We start from the raw sequence: 18,012 nt of genomic DNA on the forward strand, positions 1-18,012 counted from the left end.
TTCTGTGTCCGCTTATAGCGCAGTCATTTAATGGATTCCGAATAGGGACGCTTCGCCTATTGCGTATCTCGTGCAAAGCGTATGCTGCAATTAACCACGCTGATTAGGCAATGCGCTTTGAAGCGACATGCAAACGATGAAATGCATGCATTCCATATATCCCTGATTTTGTACCCAAAGGATTCAAATTTCTCGAAACGCAAACGAAATAACGAGATCGTAATGGCGTTATCGTATTCTAATTAGCGGAATTAATTCTACTCTTTTTATTACAGAGAGCCAAAAAACCGCTTCGAACAAAAAAGAAAATTAAGAATGCTTTTAATCTACACAATGCGCGTAAAGATATATGCACAGAAATATATAATATATATTTCTATATAAACGAATTTTTAAGATTGTTAAATACATCAACGAAAAAACATCAAATTGTTAAATACATCAACGTTAAATACATCAAATTGTTAAATTTATCGACGTAATGAGTAATAACTTTTGACTAAAATGATGTTTTAGCAAATTACAACGAGGGGTTCAGCGGAGGAGTATGATCAAATCGGGAGTACAGAGGGGTGGTTAAACATCGGCATAGGGGAAACTAAAATGAGTCGTGGGAGAATTCAAAATCGAAACGCGCCATCAAATACGCGTTCGAGGGATTTACAAGTTATTCAAATATTCCCCGCTCGGTAAGCTACGATGAATACTCGGTGTTCCAATTTAATCCCCTTTCGAAGCCCCGTCCATCCTCAAATCACATCCTTGCCGCTCGCACTCGACCCCTCCCATGATTTCAGACGATTCGCCATTAATTCGTATCGAAAAAATTTTGCGCGAGCTCGAGAAATCGCCGGCATGAAAAACACCCCCTCCGGAATAATTTGCGGTAAAGCGGATTTCGGTGCACCGCCAGTAAATTCGAACGAATCATTGATCGGCTTCTCTGGCACGAGCACAAACGTTAAAGCGAGATTAAAAAAAGGGTAGGATAATATAATCCCGTATTATTTAAACGTAATCGTTTATCAGTAAAATTAATGAAATATTCCGTGAATTTTCAGCTGACATTTACCAGATATGTGTTTAAATTATAAACAGACCTTTTTTCTATATCAACCCCTCTGCTTTTTAATACCGGGTTTTGTATGACGATGAGATATTAAAAGTGGATTCTGTTATTATTAAATATACGTTATTTCGAGAAATATATGTTATTAATTTCTAAAGTATCAAAACGCGTGAAACCTGAATTTTTTGGTGTATTTCAAACGCGAAGAGAATATGCGAAGTTTCGGTATGCTGACTATCTACATTGTTCAAAATCTGGCACGGTATACACAATATGAAGCTGTTGGCCCATTTTTTGCAATCCGTGCTTACATTGCTGAGAGTAATCATTGCAACTAGAACTTGTGGGATTTTGTAGAGACATTGTGACAGTGCGTTGGGCGTGCGTTGTTCGTTTTTATATAAAGCTCTATTTTTGTGCGACGAAAATAGCGTAGAACAATGTGCTATATAGAAAATAATTTATAAAAAAAAACATAATCCAACTTTTTAAAAATCTTCAAATTAATAATTTTCCTCATTACATTTTTTCATTAAGTTTTTAAATTAACTAAAAATTAAGCACGAAGCAATGATATATAAATATGAAAATAATATAGCACATGTAAATAACATTAAAATATTTAACATTAAATTATGTAATATTATATAATCTATAAGATTATAAAAGGTAAAAAATCATTTTCTATATGCATTATTTTTGTTCCATTAAACTTATGACGAATATTCGTGTCGAGATAATGACGCATCCATACTTCTCACAAGAAAATTGATTGTAAACGCGTGGATAAGAGATACGGAGCAGTCGAGGCTATCTGAGGACCACTTATCGCGATTGCATCGCATACGGGCGCGAAGTCGAGAGATGGACAAGCGTCATTATTTGAATACGCCGTCGCGTTGCCGACGACGCACGTCGCGCAGAACCCGCAGAGCTTCATGAAACGATGTTAACCTTCCGGCGAGTATTGTCGCACGTGCGGGCAGAGGAATTAATACTACCACCAAAGCGAATTTGATATTTTGATCACGCAGGCCGGAACGACGCTCGCGCGCGCTCGCGTAATTTCGTTTATGCGTAATTGAGCGTGCTTCGGGAGAGATCGCGGATGGTTGGTATCGTTCGTAAAACTCGATCGCGCCGCTACGATAGTTATGCCACGAAATTGCTCTAAATTTGCCATTCCGTCGGATTTTGATCCAACCGTGGCGCGCGCAGTAAAGAGGAAGCATTAAAGTTTATACAAACCAAATCACAACTATACTGAAACGTGAAAGATATAATTTATTTCCTCGCTAATGGAAGATTTCTCTTTATACGCGGATACAAGCTTTCAACATTATTTATATTAAAAAAAAAATGAAGTATTGAATAATATATAAATGATCTGACGAATACGATAAAATTCTGAGAATCAATGGAAACCGAAACCACCGAAAAAAAAAAACAACCGAAGCAAGGAAGTCCGTAAGTGCGTTTATAAGCGCAACATCTATGCGGATAACACGAGAGCGAGACAAGCTGGTCGATGGGAAACGTCGTTCGATAAACCGAGACTGCAACTCGATAAACCGGCTCTCACCGTACGAAATAATAGCCTTGCGATGCGTGTAGCGTCACGAACGAGCATCGATAGAAAGGGCGCGCTGCCGAGTGGGGGTCAGAGAGTGTCGAGAATGACGGTACATCAAGGGGTTGCGTTTCCATGGGGTAGAGAACACGGTTCGCCTTTGTCGCGACGTGGAGTGGAGCGCGGCGCGGGTAATAATGGATAATAATGCTTAAACGGACGATCGCCAACTCGACTGGACTCAACTCGAGTCGAATCGATTCGACCGCGTATCGGCGATTCGATTGTCTCCGGTATTGCACGCTATATTGCATTCATATCGCGCCGGTCGAAACGCGTCATGTGGCACAAACTCTCTCTCTTTCTCTCTCTCTCGCGTACTGCAACACTCTCATCTCCGCCTGGCAAGTGTGCAATGTCGCAGAGCACGTGTAAACGGCGTCGTTGTACTGAACGACGTCGTCGTTCAGTACAACGCAGCGCTGAGAGATTTCGCGATCGAGCAGCCCGAGTAAATATAGGATATTCTTCCGCGCAATTCTTCTTCTTTTGTGTGTTAATTCTATATTATTACTTTTAGCTTGCGCTACTGTCAGCAGCAAGTAACGATTTACAACGACCTTGTATGTGTCTTTCTAAATAGTTTGAAATAGACAGTCACGTAAACGTCTGTAATTAAACTGGACTTACCTGATTCTTGCCTTTGAGAACAAGTACATTGGTGACACGGCCGAACGGCAGACCCAGATGGATGATCTCTGCCTCTGTCACCTCGTTAGGTATGTTCCTAATATGAATGACTCTGGAAGGTTTGCCGCTGTGACTTTTGTCGAGCTTAACCTGGAACAAAAAGAATGGATCCCTGGTGAGTCGTCGAATGGAATAAGCTGAGAACTTAATGTCTAGCTCACCATAAATATATAGCCCAGAAAGGAAAAAAAGATATAAATGGACTCATAAATAAGAAAAGATGTTAGGATCATGTAACACCTTAGAAAATAATCTTGTTATTGTCCCCCCCCCCCATGCCTATATACAATACAATTTAATAACTGTTTAAATATAGCTAACGTTTAACGCTTCAATGTACATATTTACATGGACAATTATCCAGTTTATTTCGTATGAACCCCAATATAGATATTGTAATAACAATTGTAATAATTTTGCATATATTCCTATACCAAAGATATACGCTATTATTATACGCGATTAAATGTTTTATCTTTTAAATATTATATATTGGGGTCACAGGGATTTAGTATAATTCGTTTTTTGCAAAATCCCTAGGAAATTCATAAAAAACCGGGATATTGTGGAATAAATAACAATTATTAATATAAATATAAATATAATTTATAATATATTTATAAAATATAAATTAATAAAAATTTTAACTCACAATTTCACTCAACCTAGGATTTTGCAAAATCACTAGTAAAATTGTGTAATTTTTATTCATTCCATAATATCCCGTTTTTTTGTGGATTTTCTAAAAATTTTGCAAAAAAAAAAACGAATTACACAAAATATAGATACACTTGCGACATATAGATACACAGATTTTAGCGGAGAAGTTTAATAAATCTCTTTTATCTCCAAGACGGGGTTGATCATTGCAACGATTAGCGAAAATCGATAAACACAAAGACGAAGATCAAAGTTATCGCTAACAAAACAGGGCATAAAGACAGTGCAATCTGCATGATTAGTGTATACCTGCACTTGATACTATAAAGAGATAATGTCAATTTTCCACATTACAAAACCACCGGATGGGGAAGGATCATATCGCGCTTAAGACGCGGACGCACGCAGGAAACGAGCCTTCGCACGGGTTCTAGGAGAAAAAGATGCGGTTAGCCAGCCCGGCAAAAGTTTCACCCGGGATTCATTTTCGCGCGCGAGGCAGAGAAGAACTTATCAAATTCCCGGACGAGTTCGCAATCCCGGCCGTTTATATTATTCCATATGCGGCGGCGGGAAGTCGAAGAACGCGCGAGATATATACGTACGTATATACCCTCGTTGCGTACGTGTGTGTACGCACACTTAAGTGTTCGAAGCTCGTGCTGCCGGGGGCGGTGTTTTCAATCACAGCTCTATCTAGTCGAACTCGAGAGCACGACGCTTCCACCTTCCTCGCTTCGGAAAGAACCCTCCGAAAGCCATCCTCCTCCTCCTCTCTCTTAGCTTCACCGTCGCTTTTCCTCGTCTTTTTTTCCTTACCGCTTTTCCTAGCCCGTTCCAAGGCTCTCTTAGGAACGTCGCTGAGGTTTAGTCGGGCTTAACTGATCGGAAAACGCGCTTCTTACCGGGTTAAGGAAGATGGATATTTCAGAGGCGCCCCATCCTTAATCCCCCTTCCCTCTTTCACCATCCCGGAATGGAGCTCGAACGAGTGGCGGATATTTTTATTTGAGCGTGTCAATCGATACAAAGTAAAAGAGAACAAGAAGCGGATAATTAAATATAATTTGTAGATTACGAGTTATTAGCGGATAATTGATTTAATTAATTAATTGATCAATTAATCGCGCGAACGGGTTTATGTGTATATGGCACAGGGGAAATATAAATATTTCACGGTAATGAAATGGAATACAAATTAAATGGAAATTTTCAAGTTATAACGTGTTCATTTCATAAGCCGAATCAATTTACAAACGGAACCACATACAGTCACATTATATACTGCCTATAAAAAAAATGTAATAGATAAAATATTATCTAGAAATGATCGATAATTTTTCTGACATTCAAAAATATATATGTATACTTATCTAGAAAATTATTTGTAAATTTTCAACTTATAAGGCGAATTTGTCTGAATACTTAATAGAAAAATCCAGGGAGAGTTAAACGGTTTATTATCCCTCATAAACACCGGGGTTGACTGGCATTAACTCGACTATAAGAGGAGGTCCGGCGAGTTGTGTCCGACAGAGTACTCGACTACCTGTGAATGAATTAAAAATCAACCCTGGCCGACGTTCCTTTACGCTCTCCTCAATTTTACCGACGTCCTTTTTGCGACCACGCTTTAATCTCGCTTGTACGAACTGCCGCGACGACGACGACGACGACGGCGGCGACGACGACACAACAATGAAATCGGATTATAAGCGAGTTGATGTGCCGTATCGCGGTGGTATGCCGGCGTCGTAATAAGGCGGCTTCCATGACGAGGGTGGCCGACGATAACTCGTTATAAAAAGTGTTTCTAGCTCAACAGGTCAAAGTCGCAATGGAACGACCGTGATTCAATCGTTTTGGTTGCAAAACTTCGAGAAAAAGATATTCTTTTTATATTTCTTTACAACAATGAAGCATGTACAAGAATATAAAAAGATAAATAAGGAAAAAAAATTTCAATCAATTGTTAGTAATTGCTATTAGTACCTTGTAAACCTTATATGCAACAAATAAAAAATTAATCACCGAAACTGGATCTATCAATTAGAAGCCCTGTCTTAACGCGCGAGAAAACAACTCCATCTTGTATACGCTCTTGATTCTACGCGAAACAATAACTTCCTGATTTTCTTGATCGACCCTTGTTGGAGGTTTCTTCGTTAAACGAGAAAACAAATGGGAATAACGGAGCAATCAGCAGCAGGGCTCTCCTATGTCTATGTCATAATGTCGATTGCAACACGGTAATTTGTTATAAAAAACGTAAAATAAGTTGAAACAAGCGGTAATCATTATACATTGGAGGAATCCGACCTGAATACGAAAAAACGACGGCGACACGAAAAATTCCGCGAGTGTGAATTCCACACTGCGAGAAAAAAATGTTCTGGATTTTAGTAAATATTAGTTTGCATACAACTGTGACTCTATTTACTAAAATAAAGAAAATTTTCCTTTTTATTAGTATAAGTGTATTCACTAAAAAAAAAATATACTAATAAAAAGGAAAATTTTCTTTATTTTAATAAATGGAGTCACAGTTGTATATGCAAACTAATATTTACTAAAATCCAGAACATTTTTTTCTCAGTGCAAAAAGGCCGAGATACGACGTGAGTGGATGTCGAATTCAGGGAAGAAAGGCCCTAATTGCTCGGTGTTTTTCCGACGTATACGCGGAAATCACGCCGTGGAGAAACGCGGTCGTCGCGTAAACAAGATTCGCTTCAAATGACGTTCATTTACCGTCGAGAATGGCCTCAAGAATCACCACCACCACCACCATCCCTCCCGTCGAGTCTGGACGACGCGCGTGTTTCCAGGTTCTCCACTTTGTGATCGTACATAGAGTGAGACTAGCACCCTCGTCCACCTTCGACCCTTACTCATTTGCTCGACCACGTTCAAAAACGTCACCTCGGAATCCCTAGTTGTTCAATACGGTCACACGTGTGTTCATTTTTCAACAACAATGATCACTGACAACGCGAGAAATTTATTTTTGATTTCTAATTTTTTTTTCCCATGTTGGAAGTGAGTCGGAGGTTTGCTCCGAAGTTTTGCCTCTCTCCTTCTCGTTATCGTCCGAAGAGGCAGGCTTCGTTGGAGCCGATAATTGGGCATAATAGAGGCAATTCGCGGAAAATCGTTCGTAGGAAATAGGCCATGTGAGCCTCGTGCGTCACAACGGCGGGCGCCACCGAAAGTCGAACGTGACCCTGCGATCTGATTTATTGACAAATGCGCCGCTGTACGGTCGCGATAGCGTGCATTCTTGTCTGACACGGAGGCTATACATTTTCCGATGTTACATATCATCATACACGCCACACACGCGTGATTGATAAAAATTTCCAATGGCAATTTCGACACGAGAAAAAGAGGAAAAGGGAAATGGCGATTTAATTTAAAGGTCCGTGATACAAAATAATTCAAAAATATCTCCAATTTTAATAATATTAATAATAGGATTATACATTATCCTTTAATGTCCGAGTTATTTAAATATTAAATCCAACTCTCATTGGCCGTAAAATTCGAGCGCGCGTGAATTATTCAGGCGCGGAGCAAATTACGTCGTCGCGATTCCGTAATTACTGCAAGGAGATAATATATCCGTATTTTTATACGCGCATTTTTCTAATAAAACTCTACACGAGCACCCAAGGTGCCGTAAAACAGAAAGCAGTAGTAATTTTAGATTCTCCGTAGCATGTTGCAAGGAATTACAGAAGATGCGTTACGTCCGATGCGCGAAGTACGTCGGTAGAAAATCTTGCGCGAACGATAAATACGTGATCGTAACTCTCATCCCTTGCGCGTTCTGTACATGCCAAAGGTAAAGCGTGTAAAAGCAAAGTTAACACGTCAATAATCTTTACGGCGCCGCTACTGCAAGCCGCCGGCTTTAAAAGTACCTGTAAATGAGAGCAGCCATCCGCAGCGGATGCTGCCTATTACACAATCATGTCAATCATTAAAAGCGATCGTTACGGAAAACGGCGGATAGATACATCAATGAGTCGATATCGCGAGTTCCAATTCGAATATTTTGACACACGCGATAAACGACGATCAATCTTTCAGCTGAACAACAACCCCTTTTTCGCTGTCAACGATTATCGCGAATTTACAAAAAATATATGATATTAAAAGAAATATAGTTACTAAACGCGAGCATATTTTTTGTTATTTCTACTGTAAAAAATAAAATTCAAAATCCACTGTGTGAATTAAATTATTTTGTTTACAGTACATAAGAGATATTAGTTTTACCTGTGTAGAAAAATAAGTTGTTCATGAAATTTTTATATGGCTTAATGCTACATATGGTGCAGAGAGAAAGAGAGAGAGAGAAAGAGAGAAATAAATAAGTACATTGCGATCTGTTATTGTACAATATTACGAGTATAACAAAATCTCATGTTACTAAATGCATTCTCTTGTAACGCGAGAATTTTTTTTCAGTAGTATAAAATAATCGTATTTCTGTTTTACGTATTTTCGTAAAAATCGTGATCTATATAAAGAAATGTTTAAATTATCTTGCAGAATTTATTATATAAAAAAAAGGTATTTAATAACGACATTAAAGGTATTTCATTAAAGATCTATCATAATAGCTATAAACCAAACACAAGAACATGCAGCTATTAAATATAATTAAACAATAAATATTTATACGATAAAGAAACGATTCATATTGTACATTTATTTTTCTACCGCGCGTTAAGAAACACGTGCAGTACCGAGAATCCACGTTCCGTGTTTCACGAACATTACACAACTTGTGCTCCACATATATAGTGCTGCATATAATGCAAGATCAATCGCGCTAAAGCTTTGCGCTTCTGTCTCAAGGTTACAACAGCCGTATGTTGCAGCCGCGCTGCGTTCATTGTTGTGTGTTTACGTGGCGCCTTGCATTAATAATTCGCGTACACTCCGTCCGAAGCATGTAAGATAAACGACGTATTAAGGTCCCAATTATATCTGCCGCGGGCTATAATACAAATTGCCTTCGATAAAGTGATCCGAGAATTCACGGCGATAAAGCCGAGAATCCCGGATATCGCTGGAAAGTAAAACGAAGACGGATATATTCTCCTTTCGCGTTCGATACTGCGAGATCCAGAAACGTGCCCGATATAAAAATGATTACGTATCGATCCCGAAGGACGCAGTTAAACGCGGCATTAGCCACCGAGGGGGCCACGTCGTCGTGGATATACACTTGAGATCAGAAAACGGTCGAATAAAGCGCAAAGGAGAAAAAAACCGGGATTTCGATTCCGTAATGGGCGGTCGGATACGTCCGCCTCATTTGCTCGCCCCCGTGGCACTTTCCAAAATGAGGGAAAGCCGGGGAAAAGCACCGTGGCTTTTCGCCTTGCCTTTTGCACGAAGATAAATGTCGCGCGGCGAGCCGCGTAAATCTTCGACCTCGTTCGATGATAATTGATAAGAGGGGACACTCTGGATCGACGTTCGAAAGCAACCTCTTGGCCAGCTAATTTCTTTAGGTTTATCCTTCTCCGACGCACAAAATGCAACTCTCCCTCAATCGTTACAGAAACAAAGATACAGAATCATACAAATTATTAGTACAGGTGTGTAGGACGATATATTTCGTAAAAATGTTATCGCGAAATTATTGAAATATTAAGCTCGTGTTTGCAAATTAAACGAGGGAACAAAGATGTATTAAAAATAAATGTTATTCATAAATAAATGGGATAAACGGTAAACGTTTCAACTTTACATAGTTTTCTTCAGTACTAAAATAATTGAATAATGATAATTATAAAGGAATTCGTTTATCATAAGGTTTCCTATATAATTAAAACGACTAATAAATAACATATTGTTTGGAATAAATTTAAAAATAGTAATAATAAAATACGTACACGAAATACGAGATCACACGAGAGGCTATAAGACAACGGCAAGAAATATAATTCTTATTTTTATAAAATTATATAGATATTAAATAATTGAAATCCCGAGTCGTTAAAATATATGATGGTTATCGCGAAATATTCGTCGGTATTTCCATCGAGTGCGCTACAATATTTTATTTCGTAGACTATTCTGTTTTTGAACGAATATAGTTTACAGCACCTAGCGGTAATGGAAATAGAACTCGAGGCGAAACGTGAAAAATACTATCGAAAAACACGAAACATTTTCGTATCGCGAAACGAACGCATATATCGGGAGAGAACCGCAATTTCGCGCCTATATAATAGTTTTCGACGTTCAAAGCTCCGGCAAACGTCAAACGAATATTTTCGTAGAGAAAAATTGCAAGAGTCACACGTCACGGTCGCTCTCGCTTCGTATCTCTGTGGATCGGCAAAAACGAATAAGTTTCGGCGACGAAAAATCATCTCGACGCAAACGGGATTCAAACTTAGGTCCCACGTGACCGCCCATGTTCGCGTTACCGATATAACTGACGCCATGTTGCTCCGGGCGCTTCGCGCGAAAGGACGCACACGAGGCACAAACGAGATACGTATATCTCGAAACGCGGCAAGAAGCCGGGAGACGAGGAAGCGCGCGAGCAAGGTGTAACTTACGTCGAGGAAATCCATGCGCATCCTCAGGTGCGAGCCTCCCCTGGCCCACGTTTCGTGCTTGATACTGCCGCGCATGCCTATCGAGCCGCCGAGCGCCAGCAGGTGGTGGGACTCGCGATAGACGTCGAACGGCACCGGCGGCTGGCCGACGACGCCGATACCGACGCCGAGGCGGTCCACCGCCGTCATATCCGCACTCCCGAGACTCTTGTTAACGAGCCGAAACATAGCCGGTAACCCGGGCCGTCGCCGCGGACGCCGACGACGACGACGACGACGACGACGACGACGACGACGACGCGACGCGCGGCGCGGCGTCCGTCGCGCGCGAACGTGCCCACGGAACAACGTGTTGCGGCGCCGCCGGCTGCGCCGCCCGGTCGATCTCGCGTCGCCGCTCGGCCGGTTCCGCCGCGACTCGGCGAGCCTCGGCAAGCCTCGCGCCGCTCCGCCGGCCCCGCGCGCGTCACGTGACGCTGCGCCGGTCTCTGCGTACGATGATATAAACATAATTTACATAAGTAGAAAACGTGCTGTAATGCGTGATTTAACTTCGTTGAATCGGTTGAATGTTCGTTCCCCCCCCCCCCCCCCGAAGATGCCTCGATAAATTCGCACCTGACGTTCTTCCGTCTCTTTAACAAATCAATTTTTTCATCTCGTTTTTTGAACTGTCGACGCGTGCTTATATACATTCACGAGCGCGTGTCGCGCATATGCGAATGTATAATCTGTGTATGTAATTAATAAATGATCTAAATGTAAAATCAATTAGAGCGAAAAATGCTATTTACGGTCCGGACTGGATCTTGGTAGCCTAATAATATTGAGTAAATTTTAGCATCAAATTTCAATTCGATTTTATCGATTTAAGTTCATGGATTTACTGTTCTGACTTGAAGCTGTGTTTTAAAGATGAAAAATCGGCGCGTAGTTTACTGAGGTCGGAAAAAAGTATGTAAAATTCACGCAATATTATTACATATTACCAAGATTCAGCCCGGGCCGTAAATAGCATTTTTTCTCTAATGTAAAATATGTATAGATGCAAGGTGTATAATTATATCTGTGAAACTATAAAACATTTTTCCGTTTAATTTATCATTTATCATACTCTGATAAAATAACTAATGTACATTAAAACTGGTAAATTATGATTAATGTACTCGACTTATATCCGTAATTTTTTCTTATATCTATAATTTATCATTTTCATATCTATAATTAGTTACATGTATATTATATCTGTAAATAATTTTTATATTTAAAAATTGTATCTTTAATTTATATCTATAATTTTTTCATATCTGATGTAATTTATTTTAAACTATTATAGAGAGCAAACAAACAACATACAGAATATTCCGAAATTACGCACCTTCTAATACTTTTTTTCGATCTTGTACATGCTTTTAACAATTCAGCAACAATGAAAGGAAAAATGAGCAGTAATGCAGTGAACGAAGGTAAACGAAGATATTAATCACGTCGAAATTTTTTATTAGGTTCAGGCTGATAGGCAGAATTTGTTTGCAGCTTGTCCCGAAGCGAAGTTGCGCTTATTCGATTTAAAACGAAAGTGAAGCTTTAAAGCTGCAAGGCCGTTTAAAAATTCTATTTCATGCAAATGAAGAGAGGCGAGAGATGCGCGTGTGCCATGGCTGTAGGTTTCGCAAATTCCGATACCTCGTAAAAGGCACTCCGGTTTGTGTCAGCGCGCTCACGGGAGGCAAAATTTGTTTTCATTCGATGTAATTAGAATTCTCAATCGATGATTAATAACGTTAAAACCGTTGCCGTTGAATTGGCATAATTAATGCGCTCCAATGTGAACATTACGGCGTATTTTCTAAATCTAACCCCCTCTATTTGCATTGCACGACGTGTGCAATGCAAACGTGTACCACCGATGAAAATAACAATAGACTCAATTGCCTGTACTCCGCCATTTTCGCTCGCGCTAAAGCAAAGGTCGTTATTATCCGCAACTCTACGCAAAACTACATCGTCGCGACACCTTTACTTACGTCTCCCAGCTCCCCAGCGCGAGTCGTCTAATAGCGCGAATGCACACTTATTGTTAAATTCGGGCGGCACGTGCCACGACGAAAGACGCAACAGGCGGGCGGCAGTCGCATCTCCATTAGAAATCCAAGTAGGCGCCCGCAGCAACCGGTCCAGAACTTGTGATCCTCCTACGCGGTGTCGCAACCGCCAAGCCGTTTCCAAACTCTCCGCCCTCCCCCTCCCCTCGTAGGAGAAAATCCAGGTTCTCTTCCTCGGAAGTCATCCGGAAGCGTCTGCAGACTCTGCAGAGCCCCGAGATAAGCGTCGCGACAGATGCACCCGAGTGCATTCGAGGGTGATGCAGAAAGGAACTCGCCCGCCCCTCCGCTTCATTCTCCTCTCTCTCCTATCCACCCTTCACAATGAGATGTATTCGCGTTACCGGGTTGTCGAGCCCCTTTGTGCATCTCTATGTAGATCCCGACGACGAGAATCTTTTATGACGATCCGCTCTTCCACCCGAACGCCTCGCCATCAAATTTTAATCGCGGATTCTTTGGCAAACTCGCAATCGAATCACTCCTTCTGAGATACTTATAAATGTTTCTTTATGTGCCGGAAGTGAAGTTTTGCTGTTTGCGAAATGGATCAATTACTGCTCACTTGCGTCTATATATGTAGTTTCCTATATTATTTTATTATATTATGTTATAAATTATTTATGGATTTTATTTATCATAATAAAAATAAATGATATTTTATGGAATATAGAATACCTGATACGTAATATAGGCTAAAATCGAGAGGAGTAAAATTATATTTAACGTTAAATACGAAGTGAGGATTTTTATTTCCGTTTTCCTAATTTAATATGCGGCGACTGAAAATTCATGAGAGCGAGCGGTCGAAGATTTATTTCAATGTGCATAATTTAAACCGTCGGAATCAGCGATCGATTCGCTTTTTCTCGAATAGATTAATTAGCGCTCGAATTGAGCTCCTGGACGTGAGAACTAAACTCATTTTCCGGAACGACCCAGAAATACGCGCCAACCGCGAGTGTATAGGGGAATAGCCCAGGAACGATACGAATTGCGCCGCAGGAACATCGATCGTTGATATCATTGACGCGAACTTTCAAAAGAGTGACGAAAGAAAAATCTTCGGTTCGATTAATTGGTCGTCCGTCTCCTAAAAAAAAAAATTGGCGGAAAGAAAGGCAAAGGGGTAACTGGCTGGCTCAAACCCAATCACGTGACGGTGTCGATAAAAAAAAAGAAAGAGAAGAGAAGAGAAACGAGAGAACGCAGCGAAAAGGTACGGCTGGAAAAACGTAGCGGGACAAAAAAGAGTGAAAGAGAGAGAGCGATGAGGAATGTATCCGGAGGGGTTGGAGCGGAAGGGTTAAGGCGAGGGAGGGAGGGAGGGAGAGAGGGAGGGTGGGTAGGAGCGAACGTGCGGGCGCCCGTTCTCGATATTAATTAACGCCAATAATGAGTTATTTTCTGTTTGGCTTGGCGCGGACCCGCCGCGCCGCGGGCAACCACCACCTGGTCTCCCGCGTACAGTTGTACAAACGATCAGCTTCCATCCCTCTTCTCCGTCCTGCAATCTCGTACGGTCCCCTGTCCCCCCGCAGCAGCGCCTAACGGCAGCCAGCCGATCGCACCCGCGCGCGCTCTCGCGACCCCACCGATCGCCAATCATCGTGCGGGTTTTGACTCTGATGAAGGCGAGCCGCAGTATCGATTTCGATGGGACACTTGTCCCTCTTTTTTTTTCCCTACAGCGCTCTTCCGCTGTCCTGGCTTTCCGCAACCCTCCCGCGTTTCATCCCCCGCGACCGGCAGCGATCTCTTTCTCCCTCACTCTCTCTCTCTCTCTCTCTCTCTCTCTCGTTCTGCGACGAACTCGCAAAATTAACCGTTTGCGAGCCCGTCGTGCAAAACGCGAATATATATAGTGTAACGGCGGCTGCCACTGCGGATTAATTAATTCGATCGAATTTCATATGCCGAGGGCTGTACGGATGAAGGGGTTGTTTTGGCGAAACGATCGAGGAGCCGATCGGGGTAAATACGATCGGGTAAATTTTACAACAAATACGTGACCAAACGCACCGAGAACTGGCTGCGCGCTTATAGCAAAAAACGATGGGTATTATTTTTAATTTCTTTTTCCGCAGTCACGTGTCAAATCCATTTTTCCCCGGCATACCGGCAAATTCTTCATCGTTTATTTAGCCCGTTTTATCGATACATGCAATACGATTACCACATTAATTTTTAATAATAAATTTCACGATTTCGAAGCCAATTATTTTGTAATTATTGGCCGACGAAAAATATTGGACGATTCGAGCACATTAAATCTCAAATAATTAATAAAATCATAATGTCTACATTAAATCGTAATTGCAATAACTTTGTGTATATTTTAACCTGAGCGTCCGGTTCTACGTATCGGTTTTTCTTTTTTATGTAAAACACGCGATCGGTAATATTGAAGGATGATTCCGAACTGAAAATAACGCAGTAAACCGTTCTCGCTTGATTACACGATACGAAGTTGTTGCATTTAGGGAATAATTTGCACACAGGGCAGCGTGCAGGAGTGTACAATTGCTCACGCGTTTTCGACAATTGCAACGCGAGAGCGCGGTAACTCGATAGTCAGGAGACAAAAAAAAATAATATCGCTCGCAAGCGTTTAGAAATTTTTCCCCGGTCGCGTCGAACGTCAAAGTGGTTAGAGAAAAAAATTTGTCACAGCCCGCGATGTGCCATGCCGCGGTGGAAATCGCACGCGCGCACCGAAACGCGAAAACAAGCAAGCGTGATGATGGTGATCAACACGGTTGGTCGCGACCCATCGGTGTTTATGAATACGCCGCCCGACGTATTTTGTTAAATGTTAAACAAACACATATGTCTATAAAAAATAGCGGAGTATATCGTCCGTGCTCTGGTGTCGCGCGCGAACGCACGAACGGTAACGCGTACACCGTGCATTATTCGCGTAATAAAAATACCCGGAGTATAAAATCTCGATCGGCTCTTCGAACAATTTGCATCATCCATAACTGGCGAGCAGTTTATAAAAATACAAATCTCTCGATTGACTTTTAAAGGATGCTCGACTTGATGAATCGATTTCGATCATCCTACTCGAAATGACGAAATGGAGAAGTAAGAATCACGTAAGGGAAAGAGAGATAAAGATAGAGAGAAACAGAGAAAGAGGGAGTTCGTTCAACCCTCGGCGAAGTCTTCGATCGAGAAGCGGTATCCATTATCCTGGAACATCTTGCTCCTCTGACCGCCCGACCAGACCCGATTTACCCACTCTCGTTTCCTCATCCCGGAAACGCATTCTATCCGCAGACTTCGCGCCACAAAACGCTCTTGTGGCCCGGGGTTTCCTCGTTCGACGCCTAGCGCCGGGGACGCCGCGGGAATTATCGGCAAAACGTCAATATGCATTACATCGCCGTCTCTCCATCCACCCGGATCTGACACCATCCCCTTGGCTATCCTAGGGAGATCCCAACCCTCCGCGCGTCCTTTCGACAATCTGCAATCTCACCGCTCGGTCTCTCTTCCTGTCTCTACCTCCCTCTTTCCCTCTCTCTCTCTCTTCCTTCTTTCCTTTTCGGCTAACTTGACTATCTTTTCCTTTACCTTCAGCAAAAAATTCGCTCGTTATTCCTTTTCTCTCGTCGATTCAACACGCTCGATCGCCGATAGAAACGTGTTGCTATCGACAGATTTTCGGGACGGTTCAGCGAACTTTTAAAACGATACCAATTGCGTGTGTATACCGTTCTTGTGAAAAACATTTCTAACAATAATCGCTTCTTCGCAAAATGTCTAAATAATAATAATTTTAGCGCATATAATTTTACAGCAAAACGCAAAAATGTTTTTTACGTCATACGAGCTTCGATCATATAAGCGCGAATATCGTAAATTAACAATGGAAAAATAAATTGTGGTTTTTAAAATCAGATTTTTGGATTTTTGCTGTTTGAGTCGCTGACAATGAATGCATGTAGCACTGTATGTAGCATTTTTCTTGTAATGGCTACACAATAGCGCGATAATAATCGATATTAAATATCAAATCGATGGATCAGGGCAGATGTCATTTATTTCATCTCGCGAGAAAAACAGGAGAGAAGGGATGAGCAATGGTATAAAATGTTAAAAAGACATTAAAATCGAAATACGATCAACCGATTTGAGCGTGCGATATTATTGCGTATGCAAATGCAAAATGCACCGTGACACTCGTGCGATTTCGCGTCCCAGATCGCACGAATAATTGAATTGTGGGAAAGATTGATTTGTCGCCCGTTACCGCGACACGAGAATATGTACCTGTCCTTTCTTCATCATCTTTCTTCGTTGCCGGCGATGTCTGTACGCGGCGAAGCAATAAATGATGCACGAATCGGATGGAACGAATTTAAACACGAGTATTATCAAATCTGCGATCGTCGCGATCGTCAGCGCGATCTGATTAAAGATTAACGAGGAATCAATCTCGCGAGATAGACCATCACGATCGATCGAGAGATCGGGCGAGAAGCGTAAATGTCTTAATCGCGCGGAGCGCCGTCTTAAAATCAAATCAAACTTTCGCGAATAATTGATCGTAGATTCAATGCATTTTCCCAGGTACCGCAATCTCGGACGGATAATAACGCGGGGCTTGGATGAATCTACATATTATGGCGAGCCAATTTTGACTGTACAGCGGATGATAGCGTTTCACGATATAATTATACCGACGAGTTTAAGAATTCCTCGCGAGAGAAATACGACCGAGTTCCGAGATTGAGCAGGATGAAATCACTAAATTTACCGGGGATCGCGCTATTCGTTCCAAACTTTTAGCTCCGGCAAGAAAGCTTTAACTTGCCATAAATATGCATTTAGCACGCAATAGTCTGTTCGCCGTAAAGAACCTGTCAATAAGAGTTACTCCGTGAAATCGCCAAATCGCAAACTGAGAGTTTCATTTAGTTAATATCGACGCGAGGCACGGCAGCGGGAGGAAGGAACGACGTGGTAAAGACAGGGTTGGTTAATAAATTGGTAGAATATCGTGATGGGGGACTTCTACATTTTCATTGCTTTTACGGGGAGTGAAGCTCGGAAAGACTCGAGGGACGGACGATGGAACGGCGGGAGAGCGCTGGTTATTGATGAACCGTTCACCCTTCGTGCGCACGTTCTCACCCCTTTATGTCCACCGTCCAGCGTGACGCCGGCGTGTGCACAGGGCGATACAATGAATATTTGGATACGCCAACTTGGCCAGTTTGTGCCACGACAACGTGATTAATCGTGCACCTCATCTTTCTT

General features: G+C 41.7%; 1 protein-coding gene across 10 annotated transcripts in view; it reads right to left on the reverse strand.

Moving 5' to 3' along the window:
• The window catches only part of Heph (polypyrimidine tract-binding protein 1 heph), a 393,209-nt gene that overhangs the window by 94,963 nt on the left and 280,234 nt on the right, over positions 1-18,012 (reverse strand). For 9 of the 10 annotated variants that reach the window (XM_071776629.1, XM_071776622.1, XM_071776624.1 and 6 more), the window contains one exon: positions 3,330-3,479. In XM_071776629.1, coding sequence (XP_071632730.1) covers positions 3,330-3,479 — 150 coding nt within the window. Of the gene's footprint in view, positions 1-3,329; positions 3,480-10,636; positions 10,919-18,012 lie in introns of those variants that run through there. The other variant, XM_071776620.1, reaches the window with a different exon arrangement.

Source organism: Temnothorax longispinosus, chromosome 4 (genome assembly GCF_030848805.1).
Source record: "Temnothorax longispinosus isolate EJ_2023e chromosome 4, Tlon_JGU_v1, whole genome shotgun sequence".
Taxonomy (NCBI): Eukaryota; Metazoa; Arthropoda; class Insecta; order Hymenoptera; family Formicidae; genus Temnothorax; species Temnothorax longispinosus.